This window comes from Toxoplasma gondii, chromosome IX, assembly GCF_000006565.2.
Source record: "Toxoplasma gondii ME49 chromosome IX, whole genome shotgun sequence".
NCBI lineage: Eukaryota > Apicomplexa > Conoidasida > Eucoccidiorida > Sarcocystidae > Toxoplasma > Toxoplasma gondii.
The window spans coordinates 4,440,212-4,462,393 of NC_031477.1; the positions used below are offsets into that span (position 1 = coordinate 4,440,212).

At 54.6% G+C, this 22,182-nt stretch overlaps 1 protein-coding gene across 1 annotated transcript; it reads right to left on the bottom strand.

The window, feature by feature from the left end:
• Positions 1 to 148: 148 nt before the first annotated feature.
• TGME49_291980 (HECT-domain (ubiquitin-transferase) domain-containing protein) lies at positions 149 to 21,445 on the bottom strand (the record flags this gene model as incomplete). Its single annotated transcript, XM_018782153.1, has 14 exons — positions 149 to 955; positions 1,535 to 1,669; positions 2,209 to 2,375; positions 2,856 to 2,971; positions 3,598 to 4,840; positions 5,577 to 5,723; positions 6,238 to 6,303; positions 6,786 to 9,871; positions 10,512 to 15,252; positions 15,907 to 16,686; positions 17,406 to 17,969; positions 18,133 to 18,206; positions 18,993 to 20,043; positions 21,338 to 21,445. The coding sequence occupies 14 exons, from the start codon at positions 21,443 to 21,445 to the stop codon at positions 766 to 768; spliced, it is 12,468 nt and encodes a 4,155-aa protein (XP_018636477.1). The 3' UTR covers positions 149 to 765.
• Between the last annotated feature and the right edge of the window lie 737 nt (positions 21,446 to 22,182).

A 22,182-nucleotide genomic window follows, 5' to 3' on the forward strand; every position in this document is an offset into this window, starting at 1 on the left:
GGTTCGTTCGTCAGGAAAAGTGTTGCAAAGGAATCTTGCTGCGACTGTCAGCAAAAACATCGGCCGTTCCTTTTCCTTTTATTTGCAGCTACGTGAGTCACCCATGCAGACGACTTAAAGATTTGTTTTCCTACCGGTAACACCTGGTAATCATGTTTTGTTAAGGACAGATTCAACGGTTTGCATGAGGGCCACGCCTGATTTCGGGCCAAAGCCTTTGTCGATGCTTAACACCGGGAAGAATACGCGAAAGCGGTTGGGCCCCGTCTGCATTTTACCACTGTTTTTCCACTGATGTTGCCTACCACCACCGCCTTGCCTCTGACGCCTTTTTATCTTCAGCCGCACGCTCCTCTACCCTCTTTCTGCTGCTGAAACCCGTGTAGTTAGACTGCAGCTCTTCCCGCCCTCGCTTCTTTACAAGTGATTTGCCCCCTCCGGAACATTATCCACCGGCGCTGAATGCCGTTATTTTGTGAGCTCTGATAACGCAGCGAGTTTCATTCCTACATATCCTTGCACCTCAGAGTGCGACGGAATCTGAAGGGAGCCGATGCTTCGTGGAAATAAGCCTTTTAGCAGCATTTATCTGCTATGCAGTGCCAGGCGGAAAACCCCAGACTTAAGAACCCATCTAGAGCGATGATTACGGTTGCGTTGAACCTCGATTGACCGTTTCCTTTTCTGTCAGAATGCCGAGCAAAACGAACCACTCCGGTTCCAAAAGTGCAGGTGCAAATCCACAACACCTGCCGCAGCACACACTCACGAGAGAGTAAACGCTCCTTGTCCTTCTGTCATGGCGACAATCAGACGACGACGAAGAACCTGTTTGCTCGAATAGTCTGGCAACTTTATGTAGTTCGTGCACGTCATCACTGACGGCAGAACGTCGTCGCACGTGGCGCCTTCGCCTCCGGTCTCCTGAGGCTTTCGAACCACCTTCATCAAGGGTCTGCACATCCAATAAGAATGCCAACGACTAAACAAGCAAATCCAGTGGAGCTTAAAGTTCCTTATCACACAGAGCAGCAGCGGGAGAAAAACGGAAACGTGAACACCGAACGGGCGGGAAGCGATCCGACAGGGCTAAAAACAAGAAAGTTGTGCATGCAACGAGGCACCCGCAAAGGAGACAGCTGCCCACTATTCCACATCTGCTTCGTCAAGCGCCCTTACCAGCGGAAAACGGTATTCTTTGTCTAAGGGAAATAGAAAGAAGTACCTCATTGTTCAAAACCCTCCCTCAAACTGGGAACGGAACGAGAAAAAGCAAATCTCTGTAGATAAACATTTCAGCAAGTTTCCTCTCCACGGAGACACGAACCTAACCACGGTCAAACGAGCTAGTAGGACCGAAAGCATGCGATGGACTCGTCTTCGCTTCTGCGCACCGACGTGCTCAAGAGGGCATACAAAAAACTGTACACAGGAAAACTAAAGGAGCGAGAGGGAAAATACGTCTCACAGATTTGTCGCCTGCTCCTGTTAAAGAAAACAAATGGGTTCCTCTATGCTCAAGACTTCGTCTTACCGGAGAGAGGCAAAACCCCCGTGGGGCAGGACAGGCGTCCCCGTGGCGAATCGCAGAAACCGCCGTCGCTCCTCAACAGAAAATTCCGTCAAAACTTCTAAAAAGGCGACGTACGTTGCACTTGACGCAGTGAATCTGCACATCCATAGAGAAACACATGCACGTCCGTGACTAAAAACTCAAAAGCTACCCTCAAATTCGCCCAATAAATGCCCACGTTAAGACACACGAACAGAGCAAAGACAGCCAAAAAGAAAGAATGTGTTCGCCCCAAGATCGTTATATGAATGGAAGCTATTTCAGCAGAGGCTTCCTCCTCGTGAAACACTCCAATGCGTTACAGGAGACATCGCTGTGCAACTCCAAAACTATTCCGCCTATATATATATATATATATGGATACATAAGAGAATATATACATGAATATATACATGAATATATATATATATATACATTTGAACATATTATGAACGAATGTATAAATATATATACATACTTACGAATGTAATACTTATAAATGTATACATTATGCGTAGAGCACATGGCATGCAGCAGCGTATAAGAAGTTAGATCCGCATACGCGAACATGCGTTCACGCTGTGTGTAGAGCCTTAGTATGTCTTTAAAATCCTGATAAAGTCTATTTTTACGGCCATGTCTCTTAGGAGTCTCACCCGTGATCAGGGACGACGTGGGCGCGGAGATGGTCGATGTTCCAGAAGCGATTGTCTGCAACCCTCCCGCCGCCTCCGAAGACCACATGAGCTCTCTCTTTGGGGGAGAATAGCGCCAAGCTGTAGAGAGGAATGAACGTGCTGATCCCGTATCGGAACGCATAGGCCTAAAAGGAGAGTGAGGAAGAAAGAATCAGGAAGACGATTTGAAGATGCAGAAAAAGGTAGATAACAGAAGCCCTGAGAGAGGCCACAGCGACGAATTCAATCTTCCGCCTACTTTCCGTCGAAGCAGTGTAAAATTTGAACACCACACAGCTCCCGCGACTGCAGAAGATTACTCCTCAGAAGAAGCGTACACACAATTTCTACTTATCTTTTCACGTAGATAAATTATGACTCGATTTTGCGAGGACTGCTGCCTTAGATCCTGAACGTCTTTGTTAAGAGAGAACCACAGCAACCCACGGCAGAAGCCAGAACCGAGAGAGGGAATGGATATGAAGAGGGCAGAGCCCACAGAAGCTGGGTGCTGGGTACGAGAACGTGAGAAGAAGAGTTGGGGAAGAAGAGACATGTCGAAAAGTTCGAGGAATCGGAGAACAGAAGAACAGAGGGCAGAGCACTTCACAAGAGCAGGACCGTACCTGGAGAAGGACACCTTCGAAGAGGACAACTTGGATGACGCGGTGAATGTAGAAATCGAGATTCGCGTTACACACCGCAATTTCGCCTCCACCTTGCACCAGTTCGATGTCGGTTCCTGCGAGATGTGAGCAAAGAAACGCACGCATGCTCTCATGTTACTCGTCCACCATGCTGTTCGCCGACCACGCATCACCTCGCCATGGAAGACGGTCCACCTGTGTCTATGCCTGTCGGTAGACACACACGGTTGTCACTGCAGACGTAGGGAAAAGTGCAAGGCACATGTAGAAGAGAAGCTACAGAGAAACGACTATGCACCACGGAAAGAACGACGAGTGACCAGAACACAGAAGCAGACAGCCCCTCCGTGCGACCATAGTCTTTCGAACACTCTTGCGTTAAGAACCGCGATGCGGCGAAACGCCCGACGTGTGCCAAAATGCATGCACGAACGCTCATCAACATGCCCACGGTTTCTGCATGACTACGGCCTTGTCACTCTCATGCGTAAAACCGCCACCCCCACACCGGCTTTCTGTGTGACAAACACAAGGCGTATTAGGAGCAGATTCTCCACTTTGCACCTCCGTTTGAAAAAAAATGAACAAAGCCGACAGCTCCACCGTCCAGCCGTGCATTAAAACATGAACAAGACAAGAGCGTATGCATGCTGGCGTCCCGTGTCTCTCGAGTTTTTGTCAATGGCTTTCGAAAGTTTTCTTCAGAATTTTTCGCGTGTACCTGGAAGCACGAAGACAAGCGCAAGCTCCTCCACTTCGTTTCCTTCACTACGGAAGAGGAGCAGCCGTTGCAGACTTCGAGCAAGTTGTTCGTCTACATCGTTGAGGTCCACCAAGCCTAGCGAGTGAGTTTTCACGCACGCTCGACAGAACCGCCTTTTCGGCTTTCCTTCCTCGTCTCCGTTCCTCTTCTCCTCTCTCTTCTCCCGTTCTCGCTTCTCCTCTCGTTCCTTCTCGCGCCTCAACTGGGCTCTGGTTACCCTCCGGTCGACCGATCCATCGAATGGCCCTTTGCTGAGCGTCCGCGGATTTTCGTCTTCCCGACTGCTGAGTCGTTCGCACTGCGAAGTCGTCTCTGCTTCTGCAAGCACGCCGCCTTGGTTTTCGTCTTCGGACAGAGGCGACAAAGAGGTGAGCGCGGGCGCCACAAGCCCGCATGTGCAGACTTCCCTCTCAAGGACGAGACGCCAGAAGGCAGGGTGAAGCCGCAAGTCGATTGTGAAGCTTCTCCCGTCCAGCAACGCCTTCGCTGCAAGCTGGCCGAGCAGCCGAAAGAGAAGAAAGACTTTCTCTTCCACTGTCGACGCTCCACTGACCACAGACGAAGAAGACGAAGGAGACCGTGCGGAAGGACCGGGACTGTTGCGCGAAGAGAGAGGCCATGGCGTGCAGGAGGCAGGTGGAGGAATCTGTGATTCCCCTTCATCCTGGTGTCTCCCCGCAGAGGATGTCACGGCCGAAGAAACAGTTGACCTGACGCTCGTCTCTGCGCTTCCTTCCTCTGGTGTTTGCCGTGTCGCCGAAGAAGAAGCAGAAGACGAAGAAGGAGAGGAGGAAGAAGTTGAAGAAGAGAAAGACTGATGGGATGGTCTCGATGCTGAAGCTCGGACGGGAGAGGAAGAAGACGAAGACGCAGAAGATGAAGGACATGAAGAGGAGGAAGAAGAGGAAGAGGAAGAAAAAGATGAAGAGGAAGACGGTGACAAAGAGGAAGACAAAGGAAAAGAGAACGACTGGGGTGATGGCCTCGATGTTGAGGCTCGGACGGGAGAGGAAGAAGAGGACCGTGAAGACGGCATGCCTGCAGAACTTGCAGAAGTGAGAGACGAGCATGCAGGCTTGGCGAGGAGACTAGGGGAGAGACGGAGAGGGTCAAAGGCGTAGGGAAAGGGGAAGAAGCAACCGTCTGAGCTTGCATCTCGGAAGAGTCGGGGCGCTGTGTGAGTCTGAATGGCTTCCAGAACCTGGGCAAAGAAAAAGGTGAATAAAAACAGGGAAAAAGTGAAACGGCGTCCACGAAGAGGAGGAAAAAACCAACAGGCGGGAGATCGCAAGACATGACTCAGCGTAAAGCATACATGCATACATACACACACATATATATATATATATATATCGATAGATAGAATATATATATATATATATCGGTAGATAGGTCTACATACATAGTAATGCACGTATTCACATTCGACCTTGTCGCATGGGTTGATGTTTGCCATCTGATCCCTGTAGGGTAACGAGACGAGACTGCATCTGAGATGAATAGACGTTCGAGGACTGCATGTTGTCGGTTCCTTCGGTCAGAGCCCAAGATCGCAGTGGGTAAACACAGGGAAGGATCTGGACAAAGCTTCGTCGATTGAACACAAAACAGAGTGTATTTTCGACCGGTGTGGAGTAACCAAACATTCGAGACGTGAATTAGAAGTTCAACTCGTGCTACACACTTCCCACGGCAAGCTTTTCAGATATCCTGTCTGAGACTCCTTACTCCCGTACCCTGGCTGTACCGCATGCGACCTTCAGCCGATCAAAGGCACCCCTCAGCGAGGCAGACGAACGATACGCAGTGGCGTTGCTATCTGGTTGACACTGACGCTGAGTCACCTGACTGGCAGTTCCACCCCATTGAGAGCCGTTTCTGTGAGGCAGTGCATCCCGCCATCTGGCGCAACCACCTGACCAGCAAGAGCTCCTCACCTCGGAGTAAAATTCAACTGTCGGACCGGAGCCTACACCTTCTTCCCCGAAGTACTCCACCTCCAAGAGCGGTTGCTGCTGAGAGGCCAAACTCCCGCCGCCCTTGCCTGGCGAATTGTACAGCAACGAGTGAAAGTGATCCATCACCTGCGAAGAAAACACGACACCACCCACATCTACCAAAGAGGAACGGAATGAACATATGCAGATTCGACTACACAAATATCAACCTCGACAAGAGGACGTCCCCCTCATATATATATATATATATATATGAGTATACGTACGCGTATAAATATACGTATGTGTGTGTTTCCAGGTATACATGCCTGAACATTCGACCATGAATCTGTGATTGGGCGGCTCCGGTACCACTATGAGAGGCTCGAACTCAAGTTGCGGGTGCCTTGTCTTCTTCTCGTGGCGTTCCTAACACCGGAGTCTCCGTCGACGTACATGCATCTGCACCTCGTTGGACGCATTTCGTTGCATATACACAGATTAGCTGGAGAGGCTAGACAGCGACGTCTACGAATAGGCTGAGCATTCGACTGAAACGTCTGCAAAAAAACAAGTTCTCGCCGCCTCATGACTCTCAACAGCGGCCGAAAAAAGTCTCCGCGTGCATCCTGAGAGTCTCGAAGCGATGCGGCTTTCTCACCTTGAACGCGCTGTCGAGGATTCGCGTGCGGTGAATCTTCACCTTTGTTCGAGGAAGGACAACTGCCTGAAAACGATCGCACCAAGAACCGAAGAAGCGAATCTTTTGCGGCATTCACAAAGCCGTAGCTACGAAAAATCCGCGTTCCCGCCAGCGGTCAACGAACACCGTGCGGCGACTGTTCCTTCACCGCAGCAAGCCACCCCCACACGTGGAGGTCCGCTCTGAACAGCAGCGGAACCGTTCCTGTTCTCCCAGTCGCCGCATCAAAGTTTTCATCGGAGAGACTGCCCCGATCGAGGACCGTAATGCCTTGTTTTCCTACGTTGTTTGCACCTCATAACCGGAGTCGTCAATTCTACCGTTACTCATATGCGAGCAGCCACAGCAACTCTCGAAACAGTTGCGGGAGGAACGCCTGCTTCGTTTCGCAGGCACTGCACCCTTCGTCTTCAAGCTTTGCTGATTCGCGCTCGCCTATCCAAATCGCAGTCGTTCCGTTTTCAGACCCACAAGCACTGCACCTTTTATCACTTCCTCAAGCTCACCGATTCGAGGTCTGCGACGAATTCCTGTTGTTGCCTCTGGCTGCCTTTGATCTGAGAGAAAACGCGAGCCACGAGGGTGACCATCAACGCTCGACTCGTGGGGTCGGTACCCCATGCATAGACGGAGGCTCCTGAACCGCCTGCGGGTCCGGCACTCGCGGCGGGAGCCCCAGAGAGAGCGAGGGGGGAAAACCTGGAATTTGCAGGAGCGCCGCCGCTTCTCTGAGAGAGAGAAGACACCACAAAACTTCCGGCGCCTCCCCCCCGCGCCGCCGCATGCTCTACGGCCTCTCCCACGCGTTCGCCGAAACAGCAAAGCGCCCGATTCAAACCTAGCGAATTTTGACAGAGAAACAGCATGCGTGCAGAGAAGGGAAACAGAAATGCACAGCCTCGCAAGAGGCGTGACAGCCACAGCGGGGGACACAAACTGAACACGACGGCGGGGTCAGACAGGACCTGAAGCAGCTTCAGAGATAGCGCGCTGCTCGTGAAAAAGCGGCTCAGCTGCGCCTCAGAAACCGCAAATATCGAGGGCGCTCTCTTCATGCGAGAAGAAGAGAGCGAAGAAGAGAGATAGGAACAAACAGAAGAAGGATCGAGAGTCTCGGAGCCGCTCCGGCGCGTCTGCTGGGGCTCCAAGAGAGACGCGCGGCGAGGGCCGGTCGAGGCGGGGAGCGGGCGCTTCGCAGACGCGACAGGCGACGAGAAGAGAGACGACGCAGGCGAGATGACCGGCACCGAAAAAGTTTCGCGCCCAGACAGAAAGGCCTTTTCCAGGTGCACACGCCGCAGCGCATGCACGAGGTGGTGCAGAAGAGTCAGGAGAAAAACCAGCGACGCCGACGTTTTGTCTCTGCCAAAGATGTCTCGCAGGGGGCTGTCCCCAAACAGTGGAACGCGCAAAGGGCCTTCACATCCAGCCTTTGAACTCGCTGGCAACGACGAGAGCCGAGAAGAAGGCGCATGTGCATTTCTCCTGGCCGTGTCACCTCTGGAGGCGACGAGCTCCGCAGCTTCGTCGGCTCCTGCGCAGAGCAGCAGGTCCTGTCGCGGCGGCGCGGCAGTCGATCCGCGCAAAAAAGCCATGCACGCAACTGCGTCTTCCAAGGCGGAAACTAGGGCGTTCTCGAGAGGCTTCGCCGCCAACAGAGACGGACTTTGCCACGCCGACTGGAGTACGTTTTGCTGCATGCGTTTTCCGCGTTCCGGGGTGCTGCAGAAAACCGCGTCTTCTGGTGGAGGTCCGAGAGGCCGCGCACGACGAGGCGAGGTCAAGGCGAGAGACCCTGCAACAGCAGGCGTCTTGACGAAAGAGCGAAAGTCGGCGAGGAGAGACTCGGAGCCGAAAACCGAGTCGACGACCGTGCACAGAAGCGGAGAACACCGACCCTCCAACAGGCGGTTCTCCCTCTCTCTCTGGTCCCGCAAGAAGGCCGCTTCAGCCCTCGAGCCGCCCTCTGACGGGCACACTCTAGGACACAAAAACGACGAATGCACGGCAGAAGATGCAAACACTGACGGAGACGGAGAAGAATTTGAAAAGGATGGACTTGGCTCTAGGTTTCTCACGGGACTTGTCTCGCATCGAGAAATCTCGGCCAGCCGACCGGTCTCGTCGTGGTTCTCCAGGACCTCATACTCGATGGCGTGACGCGTCCCCCAGAGAGCTGCGTATTCTTCTTCTCCCGCGTCTTGTTCGCGGCCTCGCCTCTGCGCAGCGAGGCCGAACTGGCCTGCACTCATCGTCGCGGAGCGACGGCTGTGCCCGGGCGCGTTCTGATGACAAGGAAGAAGGAGGAGATCTGCGTCAGAAGCCACGAGGAATCTCGCGTGCAAGTCGACCACGGCGTACATCGAGTGTTTCTCCTTCGGCGCTTCTCTCTCGCTCAACAGTCTCTCCTTCTGCCTTGCCTCTCGCTCGCTTCTCAGGCCTTCTCCGAGTCTTCCACGCGCGACCGACTGCGCATGCGCTCTTGCGGCCTCGACCTCCTCGCGACTCTCGCTGCCTTTGCTCTCTCTGCTTTCTTCTCCACTCCGGCTTTCCTCACTTCTGCTTTCTTCGTTGCCTCGGCTTTCCTTGCCAGGTCGACTTGCCTCTACAGTTCGGTTTGTCTCTCCACGTGGATTCAACTCTTCGTTTCTGTGTCGCGGCCGTTGGGCAGGAGCAGAAGAGAGCGGTGCAGGGGGGGCGCGGCTCTGCGGCGCTTCCGCCTCGGTGACTCTCTCTGTCCATCTCTCGAGCTTGTCTCTTCTGTCTGTTTGATCGCCTGCGTCAACTCCCTGGTGCGTAGCGCGCGAGATGGCAGTCGACCGCGGCAGGCGCACTGCATGCGTTGCAGGGAAACACCGGTTGTACCTACAGAGCGCTTCGGTCAGAGGCATGTGAGCGGGAACTGGCAGTCCCCCGACGAAGAGCTGGATGTTCGGTTTCGCCTTTTCATCTCCCGCCTCGACTCCGAGGGCGCCGGACGAAACTGCAGAGGCCAACGGCGGCACCGTCTTGGCAGAAAAGAATCCGCGATGACACACCCCAAGCCTCCCAGTGACGCGTGAAGAGACAAAAGTCGACGAAGCAGAGGAAGATGTCGGTGGAGAGGAAGAAGAAGTCGACGAAGAAGAGGGATGCGGGGGAGAAGAGACTCCAGAGCGGTTCAGGTAGCGTCGGGCTGGGCAAGCAAAGGCCGGGGAGAAGAGACTCGCGGCGTCGGCGGCGAGGAGACGCGACCGATCGCCGAGCGAACAGCGTTCCGATAAAAGAATCTCAAACTCAGCCGCCAGATCCTCGTCGCTGCTCGTGTCGAAGCCGCTGCTCGTCTCCTCTGGGCGTTCCAGAGAAAAGAAACCACCCCCCTCGTCTCCACTCCGTAAAGCCCTCAACCCCCGCTGCCGTCTCTCCAGGCGACGCATCAAATGCGGCGACTCTTCTTCATCTAAAGCTTCTTCACTTAAATCGTCTTCGTCTTCTTCCTCTTCCAACATCCCACAAACAACGTCTGCCATCTCTTCGTCGTCTTCCTCCCCGTCTTCGTGCCTCTCTCCAGCTGACGAGCTCGACTCGTCGCTCGCGCGTTCGCAAGAATCCTCTGCATGCACGCAAAAAATCAGGCGGTAAACAGGCACGAAATTCAAACACGGACGGCCACCGACGAAGAACGAGGAGAAAGAGAGGACAAGGATAAAAACAACGCAAAAAGCTGGCAAACGGAAAGGAGAAGGTGGAAGCGAGGGCAACCAGGAAGGCGACGGATGAGGAAGGGGACCGGAGGTGGCGACGCGGTTGACGAAAAAGAAAGAAAATGACAAGGGCGGACAGACGGACAACGAGGAAAAAGAGTAGGACGCAAAACGGCACACAGACCTATGCAAATCCAAAATGTAGAGGAAACGGGAAGAACGGAGCACTGCATGCGAGGCGCAGTAGAAGGGAACGGAGGAAGCGCAGACACAGAGCACGAGTCACACGCAATCTACAACCCCAAAACGTACATCACGAGAAAAGACAAGCACAGCCAAAACACCGAAAGAACGAACCATCAGACCTTCGTATATAAACCCACTGAAGCTCAGTACAGCAGTCAAAAGGGCAGCGAACAGATGCTTTTTTCGCAGGTATGTTCTCTACCCTACACCTTCTTTATTCGTTTTGAGCAACGAAACAGAATTCTAAAAATATGAAATCCGAGCAAAAGGCGAAACTCGCAGGATGCATGGCACATCTCTCACCGTTCCTTTGGTTAGCTCCTGAGTCTTCACTCGCATCTTGAGCAGACTTGCTTCGTGTCTCCAGACCTTCGTCTTCTGGGTTCTTCGCCTCCATTGTCTCCTTCGTCTCCTTTGTCTCCATCTCTAGACCCTGTTCTTCCTTCTGTTCGCTTTTTGTCGAATGGGGCGGAGCACCTTGCGGAGTTTCTTCTTTCCTCCGTGAACGGCGTCCTCTGCGTCCGCTGCCGCTCGCAGTCTGCCATACGGCTGTCTCCTTCGGTCTCTCCCTGCGTGGCCGTCCTCCGTCTGTCGAGCGGCTTGTCGCAACTCCCGTCTTCTCTTTCAGGCGTTCTCTTCGTTTCTCCGTTTCTTTCTCTTTCTTCTCTTCTGTCGCGGGTCTCCTTTCCTTCTTCTGCACATCGCCGCTTCTCCCTGGGCACGTCCCTCTGCTCAGAGCTCGTCTGCGGCGCGTCGTGCCTCCTTCTTGAGTCTCTCTCTCACCATTCTTCCTCTCCTCCTCAGGCCGTACCTCTTCTTCCCCATTCTCTTGCTTCACTTTCGCCTCTCCCGCATCTTCGGTTTCGTCCTTCTCTTTCCCTTCGTCCTTCTTCTTTTCTTCCGTCTCGTTCTGGGCCAGTTGTCGGTCGCCCTCGCGTGATCCCTGGGCTCCTCCTTCGACGCCGTGGTCCCGAGCGCTGCTCGTCGCGCCGCGCTCTTTCTCGGTCTTTCTTTTTTCTTTGCCATATTCGCTCTCGCGCGTCCGCCCTCGCGAAGAAGACTCGCACCCGCGCTGCTGCGTAAGTTGCTTGTGCCGTTGCATGCGTGCCGCGTTGGCCGCTCTCTGACCTCCGATCTCTCTCTCCACAAAAGCTTCCAGACAGCTCACGGCGGCTTGTCCATCCAGCAGGTAGCTGAACTCAGAGTGCACTGCTCTGTCTCTTCGCTCGCCGTTCCCTACGCCGTGTTGTCTCCACGACCCTCTCTGAGCCGAGCCGCTCTCACAGCGCTGAGCCGCCGAGGCACCGCGCGAAAAAAGAGACGGGAACACTCTCCCTACCGACCTCCCCTCCGCACCCGACACCGCGCGCAACGCATCTGGGCCTAAAGACGCACTCAGCTTGTCGATCATATGATGTAACGCCTGCTCGTGAGAGACAACAGAAGAAGAGGAAGAAGAGGAAGAAGTCGAAGAGGAAGAAGAGGAAGAAGAAGTCGAAGAAGAGGAAGATGCAGAAGAGGAAGAAGGAGGTCCACAGAGAGGTGAGGGCGGCGCGGATCGGCGGCTCGGAGCATGAGAAGACCGAGAAGGGAGAAGAGAGTTGAAACCGGGGCGCCCCTGAGAGGACGACTCTTCATGAGTTTCCCTTGTGGACCGGGAGAAGAGGAGTTCGTCCTCCGCAGCGAATGCGTCTTCGTCATCTTCGTCGAGGACGGCTGCTTGCACCAAGAGAGACAGAAGGTCCGCGGACGCTCCAGGAGCGTTTTCTTCGCTTCTCTCCGCCTGAGACGACGTGAGAGACGAAGGAAGCAACTGTCGAACCAAGGAGGAAAGCAAAGCAGACTCAGTTCCATTCCGTGTCTCTGAACCTCGGGGTACGCTCCCGGCGCCCCGGCGTCTTCGCTCGCCTCCCCTCGCCTTCCTCGCCTCTGCGCGAGCAGACGCACGTCGAGCTGGCGACTCTTCATCTCGCGCTCCTCTTCTGTCTTCTAGCCTTGATTCTGAACTCTCCTCCCTCGCCTCTTCTCCCCCCCCGCTGCCCGGCTTCTCTCCGCCCCCACGCGCTCCATCGACACCTACATCCTCGCCCTCTGCCCTTCCGCTCTCGTGTTCTCTGCGTCGCTTCGCGAGTCCGCCGTCGCCACCCCTCTGCGCTCCTCCCTTCTCGCCGCGCTTCTCCCCAGAGTGGCCTGGCTCGACTTCCACGCCTTGTTCTCTCTGCGGCGACGTCGCGTTTCTCGCGAACGTGTCTCTGTCCGTCTCCTGGGCCTCGGCCGCCCGCAGCTGGGTCCTTCTCTGCTCCCGCGCCGAAGGTGAGAGCCGCACAATCACCTCCCTGTGCAGAGAGCCGAAGAGGGTGACGACGTCCTCCGTGGTCTCCTGATAGGCCTGAGCGTTTGCGCCTTCTCTTGGCAATTTCGCATGCACCGTCTCCTCCACAGCCGCGGCTCTGCCTCCACTGTCTCTGCTCATCTTCGCTGCACCCCCTCCGCGCTCCTCCCAAGACAGGACCTGGCCGCCGTGGCTCTCCTCCTCGGCGCCGTCCCCCGACGACCGCGGCGCGAAGAGCGACGCGTACCCGGAAGGCAGGCCGTAGCAGAGCCGCACGCGACGAAACAAAGACGACTCGCCTCCTGGATGCTCGGACGAAGCCGACCGCCACCCTCCACAAGACACCCCCGAGAGAGAAGACCCCTGCGTCTCGTTGTGGTCTGTTGCAGGTCGAAGTGTAGGTCGTTCAGATGCGTGTGGGTGCCCGCGGACTGAAGAGCTGGCCTTCGATTCGTCGCCTTCGCTTCGGTCTGGAGACGACGCGGCGTTTGCAGAGAGAGAATAACGAGGAGATACAGGCTGCAGTTTGTGGCCTCTGGTGCCCGAGCGATCTGAAAAGAAGCCTGGAGGCGTCGACGGGCGCAGGTGCGGTGGGAGACAGGACGAAGAAGATCCAATCGCGTTTTTCTCACTCGACGAGAACACCGTTTTCACAACGAGCCTCGAGTTCCCGGCGCGACCCAAACTCTTCATGCACAACGACGCGAGCACAAGCAAGAGAGAGCCATCCACCTGAGACCAGTCGAGGTCTCCCCAAAGCGAGACCGAAGGCGTCTGAGGCGCGAGCGCCGAGGAAAAGGCGAACGCGCGCAAGAAGAGGCACAAGCGCGCGTGGAGTGTCTCCGCTCGCGTCGCCTCCCCTTGCCCCTTCCACCGGCTCTCTCCCCGGGAACAGAAAGGCAAAGTCTCCTCGAGGACATCCGTCTTTCCTGTCTCCGTTTCTCCTGTCTCTGTCTCCTCTGTCTCTCCTGTGGGGAGCCTGTGCCATCTGCGCATTTTGTCGCCATGGGGCGGAGTGGAGGAGAGATCGGAGTTCTCTTTTTCGCTGGCCGCTTGCTTCGTTTCGCCTTCTGCCTGCGCAAATTCGAGGCCGCCGAGAAATTGCGCGAGGGCAGTGGCGACATCGGAGACGATGAACTCGAAGGCGGAGACTTGTTCTTCTCCCTCAAGGAGATCTCTCAGGGCGACGAACGCACGCCACGCTCTCTCGCGCTCGCTCTCTCCCGTCTGTTCCTGCAGAGGCGTTGCATCCTCCCTGCCACAGAGGCCTCTTGCTTGCTCTCCTTCTTCCTTGCTGGCCTTCGTCTGTTCGTTTGCCCCTTCGGCCTCACCAGCCGACAAGAGCGCCGTGACTCTGTGAAGCCTCGGGAGCACCGAAGAGTCACAGGCGGTCGCAGAGCCGAAGGGCGGCAGCGCACTGGCCGTGCTTCTCGGCTTCGAACGGGGGTCCCAAGGGCATTTTTGCGACCCTGTCGCGCCTCCCCTTGCGTCTGCGTCTTCCCCTGCAGCAGGCAGGACAGACAACGAACGAGCACAGGACGCCTGCACGCTGGGGAGAAGCAGAATTGCCGCCTGCATCCACAGCGAGAGACGCGACAGATTCGTCGCTACGTGACCGGACGAGGAGAAGGCAAGGCACCAGCGTAGCGGGAAAACCGAGGCGAAATCCATCTCCTCGTCCTCTCCTCCGGCCGCCTGGCCTCGCCACGCAGCCGCGCCTGCAGGCGAGGCGGAGCCTTTTGTGCCGCCGTCTTCAAGGTGAGCACCCGCGGCCGGAGTCGAACGAACGCCGCGCGCGCTCGTCTGCCACGACGTGGAGAACGAAGAGAGCGACGAAGAGAGAGAAGCGAGAGAAGACGCGAGGGGAGAAGAGGGAGGGGAGGACGGCAGCGCCAAAGCAGCAGCTAGCGAGCGAGAAGAAGGGAGCGACGCAAGGGCGCCTTCCTCGAGCGCGGCTTCAAGGTCTTGTCTAACGAAGGCAATCACTCCTTCCTTGAAGAAGACCGGAAGAAAGATCTTCGGCGCGAGACAAAGAAGTTCAAGCGTGACACTGAGTGCGGCCGTCACGGCCGTCGCAGCCGGCTTTGTCTGGAGAATGAACGCCAGGAACTCCGCGAGTTGAACGCTGTCAAGTTCGGCGAGAAGTTCATCCTTCAAGCTTCGTTGTTTCTCCACAGCCTCGCTCCCAGCAGTCACACCTCGCCCCTGCGTCTCCTCCTTCGACCCGGATGCATAGGCGCCGTCCGCGACTTCTGCTGCGCTCGCCGTCACGACGCAGCTGAGGAGAAACTGCAGTGTCTGCAACAGAAGTTCGGAGGAGAGAGCACGGTCGTACAGATGCAACAGCGACCCCGCAAACGTCCTCAAAAGTGACCCAAAAAGCTCGGGATCTTTCACGAACAGGCGACTTCGGTCACCATCGGGGAGAAGGAGACGGGAGGCTTCGAGTAACGCGCCTCGTTTCCCCGAAAAAAGTGTGTTGGGAGTCGAGGCGACGGCCGGGCTCTCGCCCTCTTCTCTTGTCTCCTGCGCCGCCTTCTCAGAAAAGACGCATTTCGACGACGGCCGCTTTTTCTTCGTGGGAGACGCACTGCATGCGCTGTCCACGCGCAGGTGCTCGAAGAACAGCGGGAGGTTGAAGACAATCGCCGGCAACAAAGAAACTCCCAGACAGACGAACCGCAGCAATAACGTAAAATCAGGACCTTCTCCCTGAAAACAAAGAACGAGAAAAAAGACTCGTAGGCATCATCTCCACGGGCATCCGTAAACGCGAAAAACGAAACTGTTATGAAAAAGCAGTGATGTCCTACAAGCTATAGAAGAGTCGCATATGCACAAGATATTCAAACGCAACTTTACACGTATCCCTATATATATATATATACATCTGCTTGCAGGAACACACATGTGCATCTACTATACGCGAATACCTAACAAAATCTACATATGCATTGACTAGGAGAGGCAGCAACCTGTTGAATGTCGTCCGGCAACAATGCTTTTGCCGTTTCCTGCCTGCCACGCACGCAGTGACATACCGGCGACCGCCGCTCTGAACCGCGTGCATGTCTCTGAGAAGATGCAGGGGTATCCTCTTTACGGAGAAGTATATCTCAAAAATTTACTCTCGGAGGAACCACAGATCAATTGAAGCATAAATGTCTCAGTGACGAATGAACTGTGTGTGAAAATGCATTGTTTTTGCAACGAAAAGTAATTCTCTGCGCAAAGAAGAACCGGTCTCTGGGACAGCCTAGTACCGCCCCTCTGTTTTGCAGAAGGATTTCCCTCGAAAACTTCTCGCCTCCGTGAAGTGACTTTGCTTTGGCCTTCTCAACAGACCTCAAGTCACATGTTCCCTACCACTGCATGCATGACTCGGTCGACGCTTCTCCACCTGGGGTCTCTGAGGACCTCCTCCGCGAGCTGGGTACTAAAATTCGCCAGCACCGCTAGGGTGTGGGCGGCGTCGGCGACGCATGCCTTCTGGAGAGACTCCATGCCTTCTTCTTTCTCTTCGTTCGTTGCGCTAACCGCAAAGTCCACGTGACGGGCAATGAGTCCAAGGAGATTCGGAACGAGGGCAGAGGCAGCGACCTCTGTCAGTTCCCTGCCCAGTCGCCCACGACTGTCTCGGTACCTCTTCCCAGTGTCTTCGATCCACCGCACACGCTCGTCACGCTCTCCCTCCCCCCCCCCAGAAAGGTCGGACAGACATGCAGTCCCGCGCTCTGGAATCAGCGAAGCAGAAGCAGGAGAAGCAGAAGAAGCAGACGGACGCAAAGCAGGAGAGACCGAAGAGGGGAGAGACGAAGTGAAGGTAGACGCAAGAGGAGGAGAGAAAGAGGCATAGACACGAGGGAAAGCGGGCGAGAACGAGGAGGATAAGGACGAAGTTAAGGCACTGTCTCCAGCAGGTCCTTGTTGTCCAAATCGCCGGCACAAATGATGCAAAGCGCTTGCAGAATCGACACTTGCAGAAGCCTCCCCCGCGGGCGCGGACGCGATCGACCCCTCTGCCGAAGCTGGAGAAGCGTGCGAAGGCGCAGAGGAACTCGAAGGACACGGAGGCGCACAAGAAGCCGCACGCAGGTGCAGGGAAACAAGCGAGTCGATGAAGCTCCGCCAACACTGGCAAGCGTACTGCACAAAGTTCACAACGAACGAGAAAAAAACGAGTCTTGAGAGAGAGACAAAAAGTGAGCAACAGACAAAGCGAAGGCGGGAGTTCGGAAAAGAGACACCGAGAGTAAGCACGGGCGCGGGACAGGTTGAGAGAGAGAGCTAGAAGAAAAGAGAGAGTGACAAATATAGAGAGTGAGGAGGAGCTAGGAACAGAGACACACACACACACTTACAGGGAGAGAGAGACAGAGCCAGCGGGAGAGAGACCGGGTAGATACGCGAAACCAAGAGAGACAGAGCACACAGAAATATCTTCAAACGTCGTCTTGGACGAATAGAAAAGGAACCCCGCAAGCTTGATGCAGAGATAACGACATGCAGATTCGACGAAGCACGACGCGATCTGGGTGCCGAAAAGCCTTCGAGAACAGAAACTTACGAAAACCGCAAGCCAGCGACCGCAAAGACAGCCGCGGTTCCCAAGAGATTCACACCCCATCGCTATGCAGACGCGCTTCGCGCCTAATGAACTTTAAACCCGGACGCGTGCGAGAAGTTGATCACAGAAAGGGTAGAAGCTGAATTCGCATTTCTCGTGGCTTGTATGCTCGCAGAGACACTACAGCGTAAAACATGCAACGCTATAGTGGAGTTTTCCAGGACGTTGCGCCTTTTAAAACAGGCTCCAAGACAGATCGTCCATTTCTCTATGTGTTCGAAGAAGGCGGCTTTCCTACCTGAACAAGCGTATCGTCTTCATAGGTGAGGAGAGAAGACAGAGTGGGGAGGACGGGCAGGACGAGTCTCTTCAGTTCTTCCCGCTGCTGCTCAAGTCTCTTCTCCATGTAGCGTGCAATGCCGTCAGCTGGCCAGTATTCTCTTCCGTCCTTCTCTCTCCGACGCCAGACCGCACGTCGCTGTAGGCTACCTCCGGAGCCAGCGGAGCAACAGGAAGAGGGAATAGCAGAAGAAGGGAGAGGAGAAGAAGAAGAAGGGAGAGGAGAAGAAGAAGGGAGAGGAGAAGAGGGGAACGAATACGACGAGAGAGACGAAGAGTCTTTGTCGTTTCTGTCCTGTCGGTTTGCCTCGCCGCCCCGCCCCGAAGAGCCTCCACTCCGCGCAGAAGTGGAGAGCGATGCTGTTGAGGCCCAGGTTTGAGCAGTTTTGAAAAGCCTGGCGACAGACTTCATCGTGCGTCTCTGCACGTCGAGCGAGAAGAAATCCAGGAAAGAAAGACAGGCCTGCAGCCCCCCCGCCAGAAAAATGCTCAGCGGCTGCTCCTCCGTCAGCTTATCCATGCACTGCAAACGAAAAAAGCGTACAACGGTGGAGAGAAATGGAGACAGAAGTGACACAATTCGCAGATTGCAGTGGCCAAAAACGACGGGTTGTCTCCATCCCCCCACCGCCGCGCCGAAGAGTGAGTAAGACGGGCGGCGTTTCTCCGTAGGCTAGCTTGCTTACCTGCAAAATTTTCTCTGCGAGGTCAATGTACTCGATGCTTGTTAGCTTGCTGTTGAGGATGCGCAGATACCGCGCTGTGAACAAAAAAAAAGACACAAAAAGCCGCAAATGTCTCACGGTGCACGCACGTGTATGGTCGCCGGCGGAGTCTCTGAGCGCCTTCTCTGAGTCGAGAAAAGCCAACGAAAGAACGAAACAAGTACGGCACAGAGGGATCGAAGAAGAAAAACGAAATGTCCGGAAAACGCCTCCCCCCGCTGCCTTCCTATCTTGACCGGAAAAAACGACGCCGCATAGCCTCGTCTGGGTTCTCCGCGCAAAAAGCAAATGCGTTGAAAAGCATCCCTCCCCCTGAACTAGACGGCATGCAAGTGCGTGCGTCCACAGACAAATGGACGGCCATATATAGATACTGATACTGAAGGAGTACAAGCATATTGATCCTTAAATTAAAATATATATACATATGCGTAAATGCATAAAAGATTTTGTATACATGTTCATAAACTCGCATGCATACACAGCCTATTTGTAGATGTGAACCTGCAGACCGATGAACTGATCCAATACTCTTGTCCGCCTACTGAGACATGAAAGCATCTGGTCACAAAACGCTTTCCGGTCCGGCGCGTGCGTTTTCGAGAGCAACGGCTGGCAGCATCACCTCAAGCCCGTACATCAAAACGTCGTTGCTTCCTCACATATGTTTACATTTGCATATGCATATATATATATATATATGTATAGACGTGTATATAGGCACTTGATTGTAGATATGAGGGTGCGGACTCAGATGTCTCCGCTGTTCAGCAGTCAGCGGAAGAGAGTTTTCTCTCGAACTCGACAAGCATTGGGCGTACGTTGCCGGACGATGGCGGCGGAAGCTTGAACGGGGAGAAGGTCGAGGAGGAGAAAGAGACAGTTTGCGACGAGGAGCATTTTCTGGACTTGTCCATCTGCGTCATCTTCTCCGAGGAGAGCAGCCTGTTGCTGCAGGAGCAGAAGTTCATCTTCTTCTCCCATGCCACCAAAACCAAAGTCATCTTCGCCCCCCAAGAGCCCCTCTGGGCGCCCCGCGTCGAGGCCGAAGCGAACGGCGAGAGATCCAAGCTCAAATGCCAGACTTCCAGTTCGCGTCCCCTGTGGCTGCTGTCTCTCCCCCTCGCCTTCCTCAGTCTCTTCTCCATCGCCACGAACTCTCGATGAAGACTCTCCCGACCCTACAGACGATCGCCCCGCTTCTTCCGTCTCTCCTTGCTCTTCGTTTATTTCTCTTTGCTCTTCACTTCTGTCTCCTCTCGCTTCACCTCGCTCTCCTCGCTCTTCACTTTTCTGTCCTCTCTCTTCACTTTTCTCTCCTCTCGCTCCACTTTTCTCTCCTCTCGCTCCACTTTTCTCCCCTCGCTCTTCGCTTCTATCTCCTTCGCCTCCCTCTACGTCTCCTCTTCCTTCGTCTCTTTCTCTTGCGCCACCGTTCTGCTTCTCGCCTTCTTCCTTTGCGTGAGAGGCTTGAGAAGCCGACGTGTCACTGAGTTCTGTCGCCTGCGGCTTTTCGCCCGTCGCGCTTTCACCAGGGTCTTGACTTTGCCTCTGGGCTCTGCCTCTTCGGCGTCGCGGCTTCTCTGAAGCCTCACCGGGGGTCGCTCCCTCGTTCTCTGCGCCAGCCTCTCTGCTTCTTTCTCGCCCCGGTCGTCCCCGGGGACTCGCTGCATGCGCTCCGCTCTGCGAATGCACTGACGAAGCTGCAGAGAGTCGCCGAGAAACCGCCAAAGCCCGCGGAAAAGGCGACGCCGCCGGCTTCCCGTCCAGGAGATCAAACAGCGCAGAGACAAACGCCTCAAGAGGGAAATGTCCAATCGACCCTTCTGTCGCGTACGAAAGCCACTCCTGTAGATCTGCCAGGCATGCCGTCTGAAGAAAAAAATGTCACATGGAAAGGAAGAGAGAAGAAGCGCACAACGCAGCAGCGTTAAGATGGTCGTTGTGTCAAGAAGCAACGGACGTAGGATTGTGGGAGCGTGAGTGTCTCGCAACAACGAGTTGACTGCGAGTCCAGTGGGCCGGGGGTGTACAGCCATCACGGATAAGTTGCGTGTCTGTATTTCGTAGCAACTCAGGTGATCCACGCCCCTCTGACGGAGGCGCCAGCGAACGAGAGAAGAAATGCAGAGCAGAGCATAAATAAAAGGGTATCCTTGAAGGAGAACTAGCTGAGCGGGTCATCAAAGGCCAACACTGCCATCTGTCTTAAGAAGGAAGGCACTGGTGTGCTGGTGGAGAGGAGAAGACGTGAGAGGAAGCAAAAGAGGGACTTGAGTCTCAGAGACGGAAAGAAGCGAATATCTGAAGAACCGCCATGTGAATGCGAGATGTACAAACATCAAGATATTCACTATGGTGAATAAGCGGGTAAAGCCGTTCCTCATATACTGAAACAGCCGAAAAAAGAGAGGCTGTTGCCAGACTCGAGTGCGCGCCTTGCCGCTAAAAAAGGAGAAAAGTCAAGATGAAACACGGAGGCGGGCGAAAGCCACAAACGCCCAGGTTTCTATCGCTGTTACCATGAGTGGTACGAGCAACTCATGTATGATGCCTCACCCCCGTCCAGGAACGCAACCAGACGGATACGCAGAGAAAGAATCAAGCACAGATTACGCGCGGATACACCTCACATGTGCGAATTGTTCCGCATCCACTGCCACCGAGACAGCAGGAACGAGAGAGGCAAGAGAGACGCAGACAAACGCTGTAGACTCGCACGAGGTACGGCCGCAACGACACACTCTCAGCACGAGCACGAAAAAGTGGAGAGACACACGACTGGCTCAAGTTGTACAGCAATAAATTCAGAAATACGCAACATCAAATCCTCACTCGGTGCGAAAGTTGCAGGGAGCAATACCAAAAAATGTACAACACTGTAACATGTAGTAGTACAGAATCCACACCTGCATTACACATAAATGCACCTGTTGTACCTCCTACAGGGTGCACGCTAAAACACAATGGCACCGGCATGGATATGCAAGTACACGTATGCAAGTATGTGGGCATTTTGGTGTAGGAGTAGACGCATATATATATATATATATATATATATATGTATACATATATGGATATGCGTGAACTTGTATGAATATCTGTGTATCTGTATATATCTGTATTTTCTTGCACATAATGCATGTATCGCTGCAGGAAGTCTTACGTGCTGTGTAGGGCTTGGTTGCTGAAGAGCCTGGAGCATCGCAGTCCACCGGTGGTCGTCGGAGGCTGCGCGGCTGCTGCCGCGGCCCATGACGATGAACCGCTGCATTGGGTGCTAGGCACGTTTTTTTTTACGAACACGCATGCAAGAAGAATTGAACGCTGTCCAGTATTTCTGGGGAGGCCGGGAAGAGCAAAGTCCGTCAGTCCCCCGATCGGTCGTCGTCCTCTTCGCGGCTCGATAGACAACTGCCTGTGGCGCGAGAGAATCACGGGGAGATAAGTAAAAGGCGAGTGTTCACAGATTACTGAGAGGAAGGTCGACACAAAAGAGACTCGAAAAACTGGGGAAACCCCTCGGAAACGACCGGGTGAGCTTGACGCGGATACGGAGACAAGGATTCACACACGAGAAAACACCGAGGAACCGCTAGAAATACATGCGCCAGAGCGGAAGTGAAGCACAAGTAAACATGGAAGAAAAGGACGTTTCACCGGACTGTGCACGCCGGAATTCGGAGGCGTGTGGCACACGGACACATAAGGAAAAGATTTCCCTATGTACGCAATAAAACGGAGGGCGGGGAAACTTGCTGACAGGCGGGACCTGCCGCCAGGGACTTGCCCGAGAAATTCAAGGAAAGCCACTGTTCGCTTTTCCCATAGAGAGAAAGCAGGTTCCTTGCCTGGAGGATAAAACCTAACTGCAAAAAGCATTCGATCCAGCGGAGAGGACTGAGAAAGAATGGAGTGCCAGAAGGCAGCCCTGGCCACGCAGGGGTTTCATGAAGCGGCGTAACATGAATCGGCTCACGCTATGATATTAACAGGGTGTGGTCGTTCCAT